Raw genomic sequence first — 17,042 nt, forward strand, 5'->3', positions numbered from 1 at the left:
TGGTCAAAGAGATGGCTTTTAAGGAGTGTCTTAAAGAAGGAGAGGGAAGTGGCGAGGCAAAGGGGTTTAGAGAGGGCATGAGGCCTAGGTGGCTGAAAGCAATGGTGGGGCAAAGGGAGGAGGATTCACAAGAGGTCAGAGAATTGGGGGGTGTAGGGGTGGGTTTGTAGAGTGGGAGGAGGTTACAGAGACAGGGAATGGTGAGGGATTTAAATATGAAGAGGAGAATTTCAAATTTGAGGCATCGGGTGCCTGTGAGACAATGCAGGTCACCAAGGACGATGAAGGAGTGAGACTTGTTCCGTTTAGGATATGGGGAACAAAGTTATGGATGAGCTGCAATTTACAGAGTGTGGAGGATGAGAAGCCAGCCAGAAGATCTTTGGAATAGTCAGGTCAGGAGGTGACAAAGGCATGGATGAGAGTTTCAACAGCAGATGGGTTGAAGGAGGCAGAGGTGGGCGCAGGATGGAAGTAGATGGTCTTTGGGGTGGAGAGGATATGGAGTCGGAAGTTCAGTTTGGGGTTGAATAGGATTCTGAGGTTGTGAACAGTCTGGTTCAGGCTGAGGCAATGGTTGAGGGGGGGAATGGAATTATTGGCAAGTTAACAGAGTTTGTAGTGGGACAGTGGCAACATAAATGGTTACGTTAACTTCTGAGTTAATATTCATTACTTCAATCAATACTGCCTCTCCCAAGACTTAACCCCCATAAAAAATTAAAATAAGTGAATGAAAGGAATCTATATTTGAAGTCCTCCATACCAACCATTACTGGTGTAAATGTTCAAGTTAACCAGAACTAACTAAGCAATTTGTAAATGGAATTAAGCATCACTCCAGTTGTAGATCTTACTATGCTCCATATTGGTTAGAAAAATGTACATCGACATAAATAGTCAAGTTAAAATATAACAGAAGCTCGGGACAGCTGACCTATTCACACTGAATTATGACTAAAGGTTCTGGTCAAGTATATGTCACGAGCCAGCTGTTGCTTTGAAGAGAAAACAAAAACATACACAGCACGCCTTGTTTATCTGGGTTAAAGAAACAAAATTGTTCATCAGAGGACCAACAGACTGTAACATTTAGCTCATATTAAAAAATAGACTCCTGTAAAAAATACCCTGATGAATTATATGTTTATACCGAGACGACTAAACATTGTTTGACGGTTTAATATTATTAAAGAGCCAAGAAATATTAGCATATAAAACAGCTTGATCTAATATACAAAGTTTTACTCCAGTGATTACCAATCCCATGCTATTGATGGCTTATTAGTAAAGGCACTCCTTGATGTTGTATCGAGCAATCTATAGCGGGAAGGTCCCAGGTTTTATCCCTTGTTGCACTGAGGCAAATGATTCCTTGAAGATGGTGGCTGCTATACACCACCACCAAACAACAATATCTTACACTTATATAGCATGTCTCACGTAGCAAAACGTTTCAAGAAGCTTCATAAAGAGTGCATAGAAAAATAGAACTTATAGCACAGAAGCAGGCCATTCGGCCCTATCAATCCATGTTAGTGTTCACCCTCTAAACATGCAGATAGCTCTAATCACAATTACCCACCCTGTTCTCATATCCCTTTATCTTCTTTTTGTTTCACTACCTTTCCAATCTAATCTTGAATGTTGACATCGTTGTGCCTCAACCACTAACCCTGGATGTGTTTCTGAGATGCTTAATAACTCCAGGGAATCACATGGGATCCTGGACTGAGGATACTATAAGCAATAATTTGTCATGATCTGCTTATAAATTGCATATCACAACCAATTTTCACTGTAGCAGGATGAAAATATTTTAAATATCTCAACCACATTTTTGAACATACTAAGTGATCTTGTTCTTCTTTTGCTGAGACAATAGAATGGAGTGTGGTGGAAGACACCATGCTCTGCTGGTGATAGAAGAACTTAATTCTCCTTCCAGCAATTCACTCATCACCTCAGCTCTTTATATAGCTATGAAGACATTTATGAGGGGACACGAGTATTGTATGAAAGCACAACACTAAATGTAAGTTCAAGGTCACAGATGTCCTTCTGCGTCTCCTGCCTTACACAAATTCCTCCTGCAACTAAAGTATAAAGACTAAAACACTTATAACTGCAAAATTATGATTCTGCCATGCTTGAGGGAGCTGAGACTCTAATAATTTTCTGATCCACTTGATACAGGGAATGTTCAGACCACAATTTGAGCTCTGCCCAAAATAGAGGAAGTGCACCAATCAGGAGGAAAGCTGGTACAAAATAAAAGTTGTTTCCTTCTTTCAACATGAAAAGAAAGAAAGAAAGATTTGCATTTATATAGCGCCTCTCACGACCTCAGGATGTCCCAAAGTGCTTCACAGCTAATGAAGTACTTTTTGAAGTGTAGTCACTGTTGTAATATAGGAAATGCATCATGAAAATCATGTGTTTTCTGAGGAAACCACAATAGAATGCCTCAATTAAATGGCAGGGGAACAATAACACTCGAGCTGAAGATTTTGCCTGGAATAGTAAGATGAGAAGATTCTTTGACTCAGTTAAAACTGCTAAAGGGCAAAAGAGTATTGACTGATGTATCCACCTTCCCAGAAGATCTGAACGTTATCCTTCGTATTGAACTTTGAACATATCTTATAACCATAGGCTTCGGCTATCAGTTATAGTTAAGAATAACTAAGGTAATAAATCCTTGCCAAGATCAACAGTTTGCCAGCAAGAGTACTTTCTTAAAATGTTCATTAGATACTGAAAGAGATAGATTTTTTTTCAAATTTGCCACTACTAAGCAGGAGTTTTATGCTAAGGATCTATCCTTGACCCCCTCCTATTTCTCATCTACATGCTGGTCCTCGGCGGCATCATCCAAAAACACACATCAGGTTCCACATATACGCTGACGACACCCAGCTCTACCTCACCACCGCCTCCCTCGACCCCATCCACTGTCTGATTTGTCACACTGTTTGTCCAACATGCAGGACTGGATGAGCAAAAATTTCCTCCAACTAAATATTGGGATAACCAAAGCCATTGTCTTCAGTCCCTGCCACACACTCCGTTCCCAAGCCACTGACTCCATCCCTCTCCCTGGCCACTGTCTGAGGCTGAACCAGACCGGTCACAACCTTGGCATCCTATTTGACTCTGAGATGAGCTTCCGACCACATATCCACTCCATCCCTACTTCCATCTTGGTAACATCGCCCATCTCTGCCCCGTCTCGGCTCATCTGCTGCTGAAACCCTCATCTATGTCTTTGTTACCTCTTGACTCAACTATTCCAATGCTGTTCTGGATGTCCTCCCATTTTCCACCCTCCATAAACTTGAGCTCATGCAAGACGCATATCCTAACTCACACCAAGTCCTGTTCACCCATCACCCCCGTGCTTGCTGACCTACATTGGCTCCTGGTCCGGAAACGCCTCAATTTTAACATTCTCATCCATGTTTACAAATCCCTCTGTGACCTCGCCCCTCCCTATTCTGTAACTTCCTCCAGCCCTACAACCTTCTGAGATCTCTGAGCTCCTCCAATTCTTGCCTCTTGCGCATCCCCGATTTTAATCGCTCCACCATTGGTGGCTGTGTCTTCAGCTGCCTAGGCCCCAAGCTCTGAAATTCTCTCCCTTAACCTCTCCGCCTCTCTACATCTCTCTCCTCTTTTAAGACGCTGCTTAAAACCTACCTCTTTGACCAAGCTTTTGGTCACCTGTCTTAATATCTCCTTATGTGGCTCGGTGTCAAATTTTGTTTGATAATCGCACCTGTGAAGTGCCTTGGGACGTTTTACTACATTAAAGGCACTATTTAAATGCAAGTTATTGTTATTGAGTTATTTTCCCTAAATATTAGGGCTAATTAATGAGATTCTGCAGTGCTTCTTGTCTTCTTTCTGGAAACTTTGCTGCACAAGTGATTTCATGAGTGATGATACGATTCTGAGTTTGGTGTAATTAAGGTAACAGGGACTGACAGTAATTCAGGTCATCTCCAAATAGCAAGCTGATTCAAACAAACCATCCTTTGGTAAGATGTTGCCTGACTCCAAAACATCGGAAACTGGTGCGGTCCTTCTTTAAATATGCAGATCGGGCTCCAGTGATGTCATCGGGGCCCGGCTGCTATTTTAGCTGTGGGCCTGAGCGGGGAAGTGATTTTAGCTTTCCTGCCAGATCCACCTAGCGGGAAGAGGAGTATGGGCTAGAAGAATTCCAAAAATGTAAGTCTTTTTACTTTATTTGACTTTCCTTTGAGACCAGGAGGCGCAGGAGTGCTCCCCTGCCCCAGGATCTCCCCCCTCCAATCGATTTACCTGAACGCCAGGGACTGTTCTTTCGGTTCCCGGCATCGACCTCCTGGCTAGCTGCTGCCTCCTACCGGTTTTGGGTGGGAAACTGGTGAGGTGCATGCAGATGATGTCAGAGAGTTAAAATCTCCCAGGACTCACGCAGTCGAGGTTCAGACGGTTTGCCCCCGCCCACCTATTTCCTGCTCTGAATTAAAATCAGGGTATACTGTCCATCTCACATATGAAAAATGGTCACTTGTTTGTGGTACTAAAGAGTACTGGAACCCACATCCCAGCAATAGTTTGTGCGTTCAGGAGAGGAGATTGGAACTCAAAATATGACCCTTCCCCTTTAACTCCTTGATTTTATATTTGACAGAACATGACAGCTCATGGATTGTGAAAGACTGCAGGAGGACATCAATGGACTGCCCGAGTGGGCAAGAAGGTGGCAGATACAGTTCAATGTAAAAAAATGTTAATTAATACATTTTGATATTAAGATTAGGAAAATGAAGTACACCTTAAGTAGTACGGTACGGTCATAAAATGGCAAATGTTAGTTTGGTTTTGTACCTAGAGGCACATTTCCTGTCTATCACACTTCTCTGACACTGCTTTGTTGCAGCTGATAGGCTCATTTGCAAATTTCTTGCAGCAATTTATTTCTTAAAATTTACCAGTCATTTGGAACACACAAAGAAATTCCCCCACCACAGAAAATACCTTATTAACACAGAAGTCAGTGTCTGTTGTCTATAGTTTAAAAATAACAATTACACTTAAAAATGTAAAGACATTGAAGAGTAATTAAACTCTGATTCACCTCACCCTGCAGTTTCCTCAATAAACAATTAAACTCTCATTGACGTGATACTCTGTTTATTAACAATTAGACTTTGTGGTTTTAAAATGACATAATGCCATTTAGCAGCGGAATAATACATTGTGTATCACATGGTAAAACACTCATGTTAAATAAAGCCAGCTTCCATCCGAGTCAGAAGTAGGTAATAATATTCATAACCTACCCTTTCAGTGAATGAATATTAAGAATACATATTTCTTAATGTCAAAGGGGTTTTGTTAAAATTAAAAGTGGATCAATGAGCTTGCTAAACAATATTTTACAGCTTCATCTGAAATTATTTTGATTAACAAGGGGTTTGCCTTTTGAGGGCTGACATATCTAAATCATTAATCAGATGCCAGAATTGAGTAATAGTTGGCCATAAATCAATTTATGCACCCCAAAATATTCATAATTATCTACTGAATCATGTGACAGAGATTTCTTATCTGCTCACATTAATAATACATAACTAAGTTTATGAGAAAAATGTATGTCATGACTATGTGAATTATGTATGCATAAGGATAAAGCATATTAGGGCTAATTTTGCAATGCTTCCAAAGTGGATCCAGAAATGGCTAGCTGCTAGTACAAAGCTAGCCAAGACTGCCTGAAAATTTCCAGGGTCAACTTATTCCAATAGTATAAGCTCACAATGCAGCTTTGGCCTTACGCTGGGAGTTAGCCTAATGGGGAATGTGGAAAATCTGGCTAGCAGCTTAAATTTAATGGGATGTTCCCACTTAAACATAAGTGGCAACAAAAGGGAGATTGTTTTAGCCTTCATAATGGCTCGAAATGGATTATAAATATTTGTCAGCCTTTGCCAAGGCTGGGAGGTGGGAGGAGGAGGGAAGAAGTACCAAACAAAAAGGCAGTGGAGCCACAAATGGAGTTTGTGTGCAAGTTACGGAGTAATGCAGCAGTACCCTGTTAGATAAATGGCAAAGTGAACATACTGCTATGTGAGATGGGTGTAAGGAGGGCACCCTCACCAGAGAACAGAAGTGCACTTTGCTTTCCTGAAATTGGCAATTTCAGGTCGAATGGGCTATACTGTACGTATGTGCAAGATCTGGGAATAGAAGCTGGAAAAAATTGGACGCTTTTAAGAAATGTGGCGAGGTAACTTACCAGGTCAAATGTCCAAGATTGCATCATAAAGTATTGCCTGTCAACATGCTCCATATTTATTGCTTGCTTTCACACAACTTCACAGCTCTTTCATCACAACTCATGCATTCTCATACTTTAGCAAGGCACACATTCAAGATGTAACATATAATCGATAGCCATGCCACATTCACATCTTCCAAAAGCATCACGCATTAAATTGTTGTAACACAGCTTAGCTGTAAGATCACTCACTGACACACGGGCTTTCCTGCAGTTTGGGCACATATACCATTGTGCATCTGCTCCTTCAACTTACTTCTAAAGATTAAATTTCTGCTTTGGTTGCAAGATGATACAAAATTCAAGGGACATATCCCAACTGCAGGAAGGGCTACAAGTCAAAGACCCTTGAGTCTTTGGAGAAAGCCACTCTGGTCATTCTGGTGTATCAGAGGATGAAGGAATAGGAAAAGGGGGTAAGCAGCTGAGGATGGGGGGAATGCAGAATTGAGAATAATGCGGAGAGGAGCTGAGATGGATGGTCAGGAGGAACGGGGCACAAAGAAGCTGAGAATGAGGGACGAGGAACTGAGATGGTGGGGGAGGGGCTGAGAGTCGGGGCCAGGGGGAGGGGCTGAGAGTCGGGGCCAGGGGGAGGGGCTGAGAGTCGGGGCCAGGGGGAGGGGTTGAGAGTCGGGGCCAGGGGAGGGGCTGAGTGTCGGAGGCCGGGGGAGGGGCTGAGAGTCGGGCCCCGGGGGGTTGAGAGTCGGAGGCCGGGGGAGGGGCTGAGAGTCTGGGCCCGGGGGAGGGGCTGAGAGTCTGGGCCCGGGGGAGGGGCTGAGAGTCTGGGCCCGGGGGAGGGGCTGAGAGTCTGGGCCCGGGGGAGGGGCTGAGAGTCTGGGCCCGGGGGAGGGGCTGAGAGTCTGGGCCCGGGGGAGGGGCTGAGAGTCTGGGCCCGGGGGGTTGAGAGTCTGGGCCCGGGGGAGGGGCTGAGAGTCGGAGTCCGGGGCGGGGAGCAGAGATGGCGACTGTTCGGTGTGTGGCTGCTGGCGCTGAGCTGGAGGATTCAGACGACGGCTGGTACCTGGGTTGTGAAGGTTACGATAACCTGAATATAACGGTAAGGAGTTCAGGGCCGTGTGAAAGGTTTAAGATTAAACATCGCGGAGGACACCAGGAGAAAGAGCGAGGGAAGTGCCCCCACCGGGAGAGGGACAGGGACAGGGCGGGACGGGGTGGGGCCCCCGCCGGGAGAGGGACAGGGAGAGGGAAGGGGAAGTGCCCCCACCCGGAGAGGGAGGGGGAAGGGGAAGTGCCCCCACCCGGAGAGGGAAGGGGAAGTGTCCCCACCCAGAGAGGGACTCCAAACAGACACAGAGGAAGAGAAATACCCTAACCAGATCGTGAAGGAGAGGAAATACGCCAACATCCCTGGGGAGAGAAAAACCCCAACCCCAACCCAGGCACAGGCAGTGAGAAAAATATCCCAACCAAACAGTGAGGGAGAGGGAAATACCTCTACCCACTTAGGGAGAAAGAAATATCATTCACCCAATCCACAAAGAGAGAAAAAGTGCCACACATCCTTAGGAAGTGCCACACATCCTCATTTGCCTGAGGAAGGAGGAAATCTCCGAAAGCTTGTGAATTTAAAATAAAATTGCTGGACTATAACTTGGTGTTGTAAAATTGTTTACATCCTTATACAGTAGAGAAGGAGGCAGACACATTCCACGCACTCCAATCCCCTCAGATTGAGAGAGAGATAAGTACCATACAGCACAATTCTCGCACTGTACGCGGGTAAGACATATCATACAAGCCAACATTCACACTGAGGAGGGAGAAATGTATATCATCCATGCTGACCCCCCTCAGAGTGAGGAAAGAGACAGGTACCACATCTCGATCTTCATACAGTGAAGAGGAAGATAGGGGCTCCCCCCCGCAACCACTGACATCCAGTGAGGAAGGAGATCTAGAAATCACCCCCAACCCACATACAGGAGGGAGAGTCATCTCACTTCCCCCAACACATGGTAAGGAATTAACTTCCCAGTCTCAATGGGTGGAGGGTGACACAGAGATCACTATGCCCCCACCACAAAGTGAGGAAAGAGACATTGAGCCCAGTCCCTCCCCAAACACACAGCAAGGAAGGAGACACAAAGGGTCCTAATGCAGCAAAGAGGCCTTGTGTGATCAGTGGGCACTGCACGACATTAACTGCTTAATTAGTCCAAATTATGATATAAACGTATTCGCAGGCATTTTTATTAATAGTGCCCATGTTTTAAGGCACTTGCCTGTAGATGTTCTGGTGACCTAATGCTCACCTGGACAAAAGATGGGAAAGTTATACTGAAACCACCCCCCTTCCCTGAAGACACACAGATGCATTCATATGTAGAAACAGAGCACCACCTCCAACACAATACACACATGGAAGCCCCATACACACAAAAGACACAAAGGAAATAAACACATTTGGAGACCCCTTCCAGGCACACACACTTCTGACACATTTCATATAGAGAGATCAACACACCCCTAAAATGCACAGAAAGGTGAGAGAAGATTGCTGATATTCTTTGAAGTGAGATGCTATACCAAGGTTTAACTAGGTGCCTGTTCAGCTAGATGTTGAAGATCCACTGCATTATTCAAAGAGAATTCTCCTGGTATCCAGTCCAACATTCCTCCCTCAATCAATACTAAAAATCAGGGGGAAAACTCTTCAGTGGCTGGAGTCATACCTAGCACAAAGGAAGATGGAAGTGGTTGTTGGAGGCCAATCATCTCAGCCCTAGGACATTGCTGCAGGAGTTCCTCAGGGCAGTGTCCTAGGCCCAAACATCTTCAGCTGCTTCATCAATGACCTTCCCTCCATCATAAGGTCAGAAATGGGGATGTTCGCTGATGATTGCACAGTGTTCAGTTCCATTCGCAACCCCTCAAATAATGAAGCAGTCCGAGCCCGCATGCAGCAAGACCTCGACAATATGCAGGCTTGGGCTAATGAGTGGCAAGTAACATTCGTGCCAGACAAGTGCCAGGCAATGACCATCTCCAACAAGAGAGAGTCTAAGCACCTCTCCTTGACATTCAACGGCATTACCATCGCCGAATCCCCCACCATCAACATCCTGGGAGTCACCATTGACCAGAAACTTAACTGGACCAGCCACATAAATACTGTGGCTACAAAAGCAGGTCAGAGGCTGGGTATTCTGCGGCGAGTGACTCACCTCCTGACTCCCCAAAGCCTTTCCACCATCTACAAGGCACAAGTCAGGAATGTGATGGAATACTCTTCACTTGCCTGGATGAGTGCAGCTCCGACAACACTCAAGAAGCTCGACAATATCCAGGACAAAGCAGCCCGCTTGATTGTCATCCCATCCACCACCCTAAACATTCACTCCCTTCACCATCGGCGCACAGTGGCTGCAGTGTGTACCATCCACAGTAAGCATTGCAGCAACTCGCCAAGACTTCTTCGACAGCACCTCCCAAACCCACGACCTCTACCACCTAGAAGGACAAGAGCAGCAGGCACATGGGAACAACACCACCTGCACGTTCCCCTCCGAGTCACACACCATCCCGTCTTGGAAATATATCGCCGTTCCTTCATCGTCGCTGGGTCAAAATCCTGGAACTCCCTTCCTAACAGCACTGTGGGAGAACCTTCACCACACGGACTGCAGCGGTTCAAGAAGGCAGCTCACCACCACCTTCTCAAGGGCAATTAGGGATGGGCAATAAATGCTGGCAGCGCCAGCGACGCCCACATCCCATGAACGAATGAACAAAAAAACAGGTTGGTCATCTCCTGTTTTTGGGACGTTGTTGGTGCAGAGTTGCTGCTCCATTTGCCTACAAAATACTCGTGAGCAAATGCATAAAATATTGTCTGACATTCCTCTATTCTAACAGAGGCATTAACCTGTTTAAGTAGCACTTCCATTAAAATAGTGGGGGAAGCCATGTCTTATGAAAGTATTATCATTCGTACATTGATATTAATAGCAATTTCTATCTTATTGTGTGAAGTGTTTTGGGATGTTTTAATGTGAAAGGTGCTATATAAATGTTAGTATTTAAACACAGATATACAAGAGGAAAATACATACAATCAAAATCACAGACACAATCAATCACGTAAAGATTTGGAGGACATTAGAGGCAAATCTGGGGTTTGTAGCAGGAAAAGGGATATAACTTCTTCCCTCATTCTCTGCCATGCTTGTGCCAGATGAAAGACACACAATCCTTTCTCAGCTGTCAGCTGTGGCTCAGTGGTAGCACTTCCGCCCCCGAGTCAGAAGGTTGTGGGTACAGGCCCCGCTCCGGAGACTTGAGCACAAAATCTAGGCTGACCTTCCAGTGCAGATGAAATGTTAAACCGAAGCTCATATCAGCCCCCTCAGGTGGACGTAAAAGATCACATGGCACTATTTCGAAGAAGAGCAGGGGATATCTCCCCAATGTCCTGGTCGACATTATCCCACAACCAACATCACTAAAACAGATTATCTGGCCATTATCACGTTGCTATTTGTATGGCCTTGCTGTGTACAAATTGGCTGCCATGTTTCCTACAATACAACAGTGACTTCACTTCAATAGTACTTCATTGGCTGTAAATCGCTTTGGGAGGACCTGAGGTCGTGAAAGACACTATATAAATGCAAGTCTATCTTTTTCTTTCTCAGCATATAGATTTACAAATGTATAGAGTGTCCCTACCCTCAAAAAAAGCACATAAAAGTGAGACTACCTGTATACAAACAGTGAAAGACACAAAAATCTCTCAGCCACAGAACAAGGAAAGCTAGCTAGAAAGAGAAGGGTTGTGGATGGGGGCTGCTGCAGCTCCATCAATGGGAAAAGTATACGGGTTTGAGAACTCGGCATTTTACAAATCAAACCATTATAATTACTAATTTTCGAATATGCTTTGATTTATTCTGACTTTGTGAGAATTTTGGTTTAAACAATGAGTGCTAATGACATTGGGGCACTGAAGTAGTAGAGTTCTGCAACTTTGTTGAGCTACCATTGGTAAATTGACACTGGGAGGTGTTACCATATTTCAGTGTAGTTTTATTGCATTTATAATTTAAACTATGATAAATGTTCTATTACAAGATGCAGTTGGTGGCATAATGGCATCCCTTTCACAATTGCACCACTGCACCTGCCGCAGGTAAAATGTTCCAGCAGATCGGTGTATTTTTAGTTAACAAGCATCATTTATTGATTATAGTTAATAGAAACCACATTTCTTGGTAGCTGCTTCACTATGGTGACAGCACCCTTTGAACACATGATCTTTCAGAAATTGTGTACTTTGAACTGTATATGCTAAATTATCTCTCTCGCTGTTGTATAGATAATTTCCCTCGTCAATTCTTCTGATATTATGAAAATAGTCAAAAGTAGAATGGATCATTCAATACAACAGAACATGTTGCACCAGGTGTGATCTATTTAGTTGATTTGTGGATGAGGAAGACTATGATAGAGAAAAAGAATCCTACTTTAGTTTTGAAGGAGCTGACTGATTTTCTATATTTCTACTGCAGTATTTTCTACAAATAATGTGGAAAAAATATTTTTGATCTTTGTGCCAAAGAACACACACTAATGTTTAATAAATTAACATTTAATATAACATGAATGCTTCATTTAGATACTTCCCTTTTTCTCTTGCCCTTCTCTTGGCACCAAAACTGTACTGACTAAATGACTAACTCTGTGGCTATCGAGCATTCTCTCTCATGTCCTCCTCATTCTGCAGCATTTAACATGGTTGATCACACCATCCTCCTCCATCTCCTCTCTTTCACTGTTCAGATCCACGGGACTGTCCCCACTTGATTCCACTCCTACCTTTCTGAGCGCAACCAGCATATCTTCAACAATGGCTTCTTTACCTGCTCCTACACAGTCATCTCTAGAGTTCCTCAAGGTTTATCCGTGGCTGTCTTCTGTTCCTCATCTACATACTGCCCCTAGGTGACATTGTCCCAGACACAAGGTCAACATCAAGGTAAGCTTTACCGTATCCCTTGAACTCATGATAACTCCTGTGCTATTGCCTCAAGTCGTGACTGAGACACAGCATCGTCCAGCTGAATATCAGGAAGATGAAAACCATCGTCTTTAGTCCCTCCATAAACTCCGCTCCTGTGCCACTGACTGTATTCTGCTCTCCCTGGACGCTTGCTCAGGCAGAGTCAGACAGTGTGAAATCTTGGCATTCTGATCAATCCAGAGCTGAATTTCAAAACCTACATATTTCCCATTAACAAGACTGCTAATGGCCATCACCTCAACATTGACTGCCTCAGCCCCTCTGCTGCTGAAACCTTTATTCAGGATTTTGTCACCTTTAGACTCAGTTTCTCCAGTGTCTCTTCGCTGGCCTCCCATCTTCTGCAATCCATAAATTTCAACTTGTCATAAAGTGTGTGTGTTAATAAATAATATGGAATAGGACTGGAAATGATATTCATTTCATCACAGAGCCTGGTAGACTGTTCCAACAGGTGGCAGTGAAGTGCAGAAAAGAGACTACTAAAGTTTGTGCAGTGTGGGCATGCAACAGTTTATTTTCATTACCAACTTATCCAGTGTCCTTGTATGTCCAAATACTAATTAGAAGATACGAATTTATAGTATATGGTTTATATTTTACAAGTGGTTGACTTGATAACTTGGTTGAACTCTGAGTCAGGGTTGCTGCCACAAATTGGATACAAATCATGTGTCTTTGTAAAGCATTCTATTTATGCACCTTAGAAATGATGCAAAAATAGGTAATGGTAAAAAAGATGGGTTTAATGATATTAGTTTCTTTGTGTATTGGTGTTAGTGCAGCTGATTAGGCTGTTGTGTGGATTTAGAAAATTTATGCTTTGGGCATTCTTTTAAATAAATTTTCAATAGCAGAATGGTTTAATGACATCAGGTAATATGAGTCTCTACTGTTTCGAAGGTAAGCAGATAGGAGATATGTTTTACGCTTTGTAAAAGATGCATAACTAAGGGTACTTTAGTTCAACAGCAAAGGACAGTCAATTAAATCAACAATGACAGTGTGTCTGGCTGCTCTGTATGGAAATTTCTCAATCTTCAAATAGGAAAATAATCTATGTACAGACCACATTAATTTATCTATATAACAAAATCCCGTTGAGATCAAAGAGGTAATGGAGATCCTGCTTTTTCTGTCCTTGGACATTTAAGTTGTGTGTGTTGCGTATATGTATCTATGTATAGATATCTTAATTTTCAATTAGCTTTTGCAGGTATCTATTCCTGTTTTCCACCATTCATGTCTGTTATCAGATTTTCCGATACTAGTAATTCCTTGACTTTTAATCTTTTTTTTTGGATGAAATAATCAGGAAATATGAGATAGCAAAAGCCATTATTGTTGTTGGTTAACAACTTTAGAAAAGGAGTGCCACCAAATATTTCCAGTGATCCACTGAAAACATTTCAGGTATGTAAAATGGAAAACACGTAATAGCTTTCAGAAATGAATTTGTATGGATCTAGTTCAAAGGATCACACGCATAAGAATAAATGTCTATTTTTATTTGGATAATTGAAGTTTTATGTTAATTTAACTCAAATCCAAAAAGTTTGCTGCAGAAATAAAGCGGATATGTTACATAAATACTTGTGCACCATATTTTATGCCTGTGTGCAATCTGCTGAGGTGTACTCACTTTTGCTGGGTCATAAATTCATGATCTAATCTAGTTTGGAAGTTCTGTATGCTACACTCCTCACTTGAAACTTGAATGTTTTCCCCTCCCCCGCTCCTTGCATTGCAATAATCCTATACTGATAGGTAGCCAGCCAATACTCTGAAGTGACTGGTTGCTAGCCACAACTGCTAATTGGAGCCAATAAGGGAATGCTACCAAAAATGAAGGCTATTGGATTAAATGGCACTTAATATACTGATGTAGAAGTACAAGAAGGCAGTGTTCAAGTCACAGGTTATACATAACCAAGTAATGCAATTTTTTACTTATTTGAGCTGAGAAGTAGTAGCTTCAGATTTGTAGTTGTGCATTCAAGTGACCCAGTTCCCTACTTGTGTGAAAGTGTAAGAATTAGTCATTTGTGATTTAGATGAGTAATGTATATGTTAGGAATGCAAACGTTAAATAAACCCAAGGCAGTGAACATGCAGTTTTCAATGTTACTCATTACAATTGGATTCTAACATAAATCGTGTGCTGACAGAAGTAAGAATCTAATGGAAATTTGCTGCTGTTAAACTACTATTGACGTTGTGACGTTTTCCTACATTACAAATGCTATAAAAATGCAAGCTGTTTTATGTTTGGTGTAATTGAAATGGGTATATTAATCATGCAGTGTCAAAGTTTTATCGTTTTTTAACTGCAATCTTTCGGACTTCAATGGAAATGAAATTGGGCGGGGGGATCTAACGGGCAGCAGATAGGCTACTGCCAGTTTACTGTTTGCACCCAAAGTGAAGATAACCCCCTTGACCCCTCTGCAGATTTGTGAGGTGACAATGTTGGCTAATTTTGAGTGTTACTACAACAAAAATATTATATGCGCAACATGATACAAGTTTTGTATCAGCGCGAATCGATTTTGACTTTGCATTGATGCTGAATGTAATGCATCATCAGCATGTTGTGTACATGTGTATCTTGTTGTAGCCTCCCCGCCTGGCTATATCTTCCACCACTTGTCCCGCCCAGACCACTGCAGTGACGGTGTGGGCCTTATCACACCTTTGTCTGTCCCCCTACTCCTCTGGCACCTTCTCCTCCTTTGAGCATCTCACTTTGTTCCACCCCTCTCACCTCTCTAAAATCCTTATTCTCTACCACCCAGCCAAGTACCACGCCAAGTTTCTCACCGAGGTATCTTCACTGCTTTCCTCGCTCAGCCTCTGCACCGAGCAACTTCTCAACGGTGATTTCAACCTCCATCTCATCATGCTCTCTCTCCTCTGAGTTCAATGCACCCCCAGCCTCCCTTAATCTCTCACTCCACATAAACTCCCCTACCCATTTCACGGCCACCCTCTTGACCTTGCCATCTCATGTGGCCTCTCTACTCCCATCGTGTCAATCGTGAATAAGGCCATCTCTGATCACTTCCTTGTATCCCTCTCCACTCCCAACCCCACTTCCTTCTGTATTTGCCCCTGGGAAAAACTCTCCCCCAAGTCACTTACAACGGCATTTTCAAATTGCCAACTGTCTAGCCTTTGGCCCTTCATTCACCACGACATTTCTACAGTTACCGATCTGCTCAATCGCGCCCGCGCCCTCACCTCCACCCTTGATGCCCTTGTCCCCATTAAAACTATTACTCTCTCTCCCACCCTGGTCGTTCCCCCTGGTATGGCCCTCATCTCCGTTCCCTTAAGTCCAAGGGACGCAGACTTGAATGTTCATGGCAGACAACTGGTTTAGCCATTTATCGTCTGATCTGAACTCGCATCTTTCTGTAGTTTCTCTCCTTTCTCCCCTCATGCCCTCTCCGAGCTCATCTTGACCATGAGACCCACCTCCTGTTCCCTCCACCCTATTCCTACCAAACTTCTGAAAACCCAGCTTCCCTTCCTGGCCCTCATGTTAGCTGATATAGTTGACGGTTCTCTCTCCTCAAGTACCGTCCCCCTCCCCTTCAAATCTGCCGTCACCACCCCCTCCTCAAAAAACCCACCCTTGACCCCTCTGTCCTTGCAAACTACTGCTCCATCTCCAACCTCCTTTTCCTCTCAAGTCTTTGAACATGTTGCCGCCTCCAAATCCGTGCCCATTTATCCCGCAACTCCATGTTTGAATCCGTCCAATCAGGTTTCCATCCCTGCCGCAGTACTGAAAGGCCCTTATCAATGTAACAAATTACATCCTATGTGACTGTGGTAAACTATCCATCCTCATCCTTCTCGACCTGTCTGCAGCCTTTGACACGGTTGACCACACCATCCTCCTCCGACGTCCAGCATGGTGGGACTGCGCTCACCTGGTTCCATTCTTATTTAGCCAATTGTAGCCAGGGAATCACCTGCAATGGATTCTCTTCCCGCTCCTGCACCGTTACCTCGAGTCCCCCAAAGATCTATCCTTGGCCTCCTCCTATTTCTCATTTACATGCTACCCCTCGGCGACATAATCCGAGAACATGTCAGGTTCCACATGTACGCTGACGACACCCAGCTCTACCTGACCAAAGTCATTGTCTTCGGTCCCCGCCACAAACTCCGTTCCCCAGCCACCGACTCCATCCCTCTCCCTGGCCACTGTCTAAGGCTGAACCAGACCGTTCGCAACCTTGGCTTCCTATTTAACCCTGAGATGAGCTTCCGACCACATATCCGCTCCATCACCAAGACTGTCAACTTCCACCTCTGTAACGGCGCCCGTCTCCGCCCATGCCTCAGCTCATCTGCTGCTGAAACCCTCATTCGTGCCTTTGTTACCTCTAGACTTGACTATTCCAAGGCTCTCCTGGCCGGCCTCCAATCTTCTACCCTCCATAAACTTGAGCTCATCAAAAACTCTGCTGCCCGTATCCTAATACACACCAAGTCCCGTTCACCCATCATCTCATGCTCGTTGACCTATATTGACTCCCTTTACGGGAGCACCTCGATATTAAAATTCTCATTGTTGTTTTCAAATCCCTCTATGGCCTTGTCCCTCCCTATCTCCGTAACCTCCTCCAGCCCTACAACCCTCCAAGATCTTTGCGT

General features: G+C 43.9%; 1 protein-coding gene across 3 annotated transcripts in view; it reads left to right on the plus strand.

The window, feature by feature from the left end:
* Positions 1–7,288: 7,288 nt before the first annotated feature.
* asz1 (ankyrin repeat, SAM and basic leucine zipper domain containing 1) overlaps positions 7,289–17,042 on the plus strand; it is an 89,993-nt gene continuing 80,239 nt past the window's right edge. For all 3 annotated transcript variants that reach the window (XM_068000063.1, XM_068000064.1, XM_068000065.1), the window contains exon 1: positions 7,289–7,391. In XM_068000063.1, the coding sequence (XP_067856164.1) occupies positions 7,293–7,391 (99 nt within the window). In that variant the 5' untranslated portion in view covers positions 7,289–7,292. The remainder of the gene's footprint in view (positions 7,392–17,042) is intronic.

Source organism: Heptranchias perlo, chromosome 18, assembly GCF_035084215.1.
Source record: "Heptranchias perlo isolate sHepPer1 chromosome 18, sHepPer1.hap1, whole genome shotgun sequence".
Classification (NCBI taxonomy): domain Eukaryota; kingdom Metazoa; phylum Chordata; class Chondrichthyes; order Hexanchiformes; family Hexanchidae; genus Heptranchias; species Heptranchias perlo.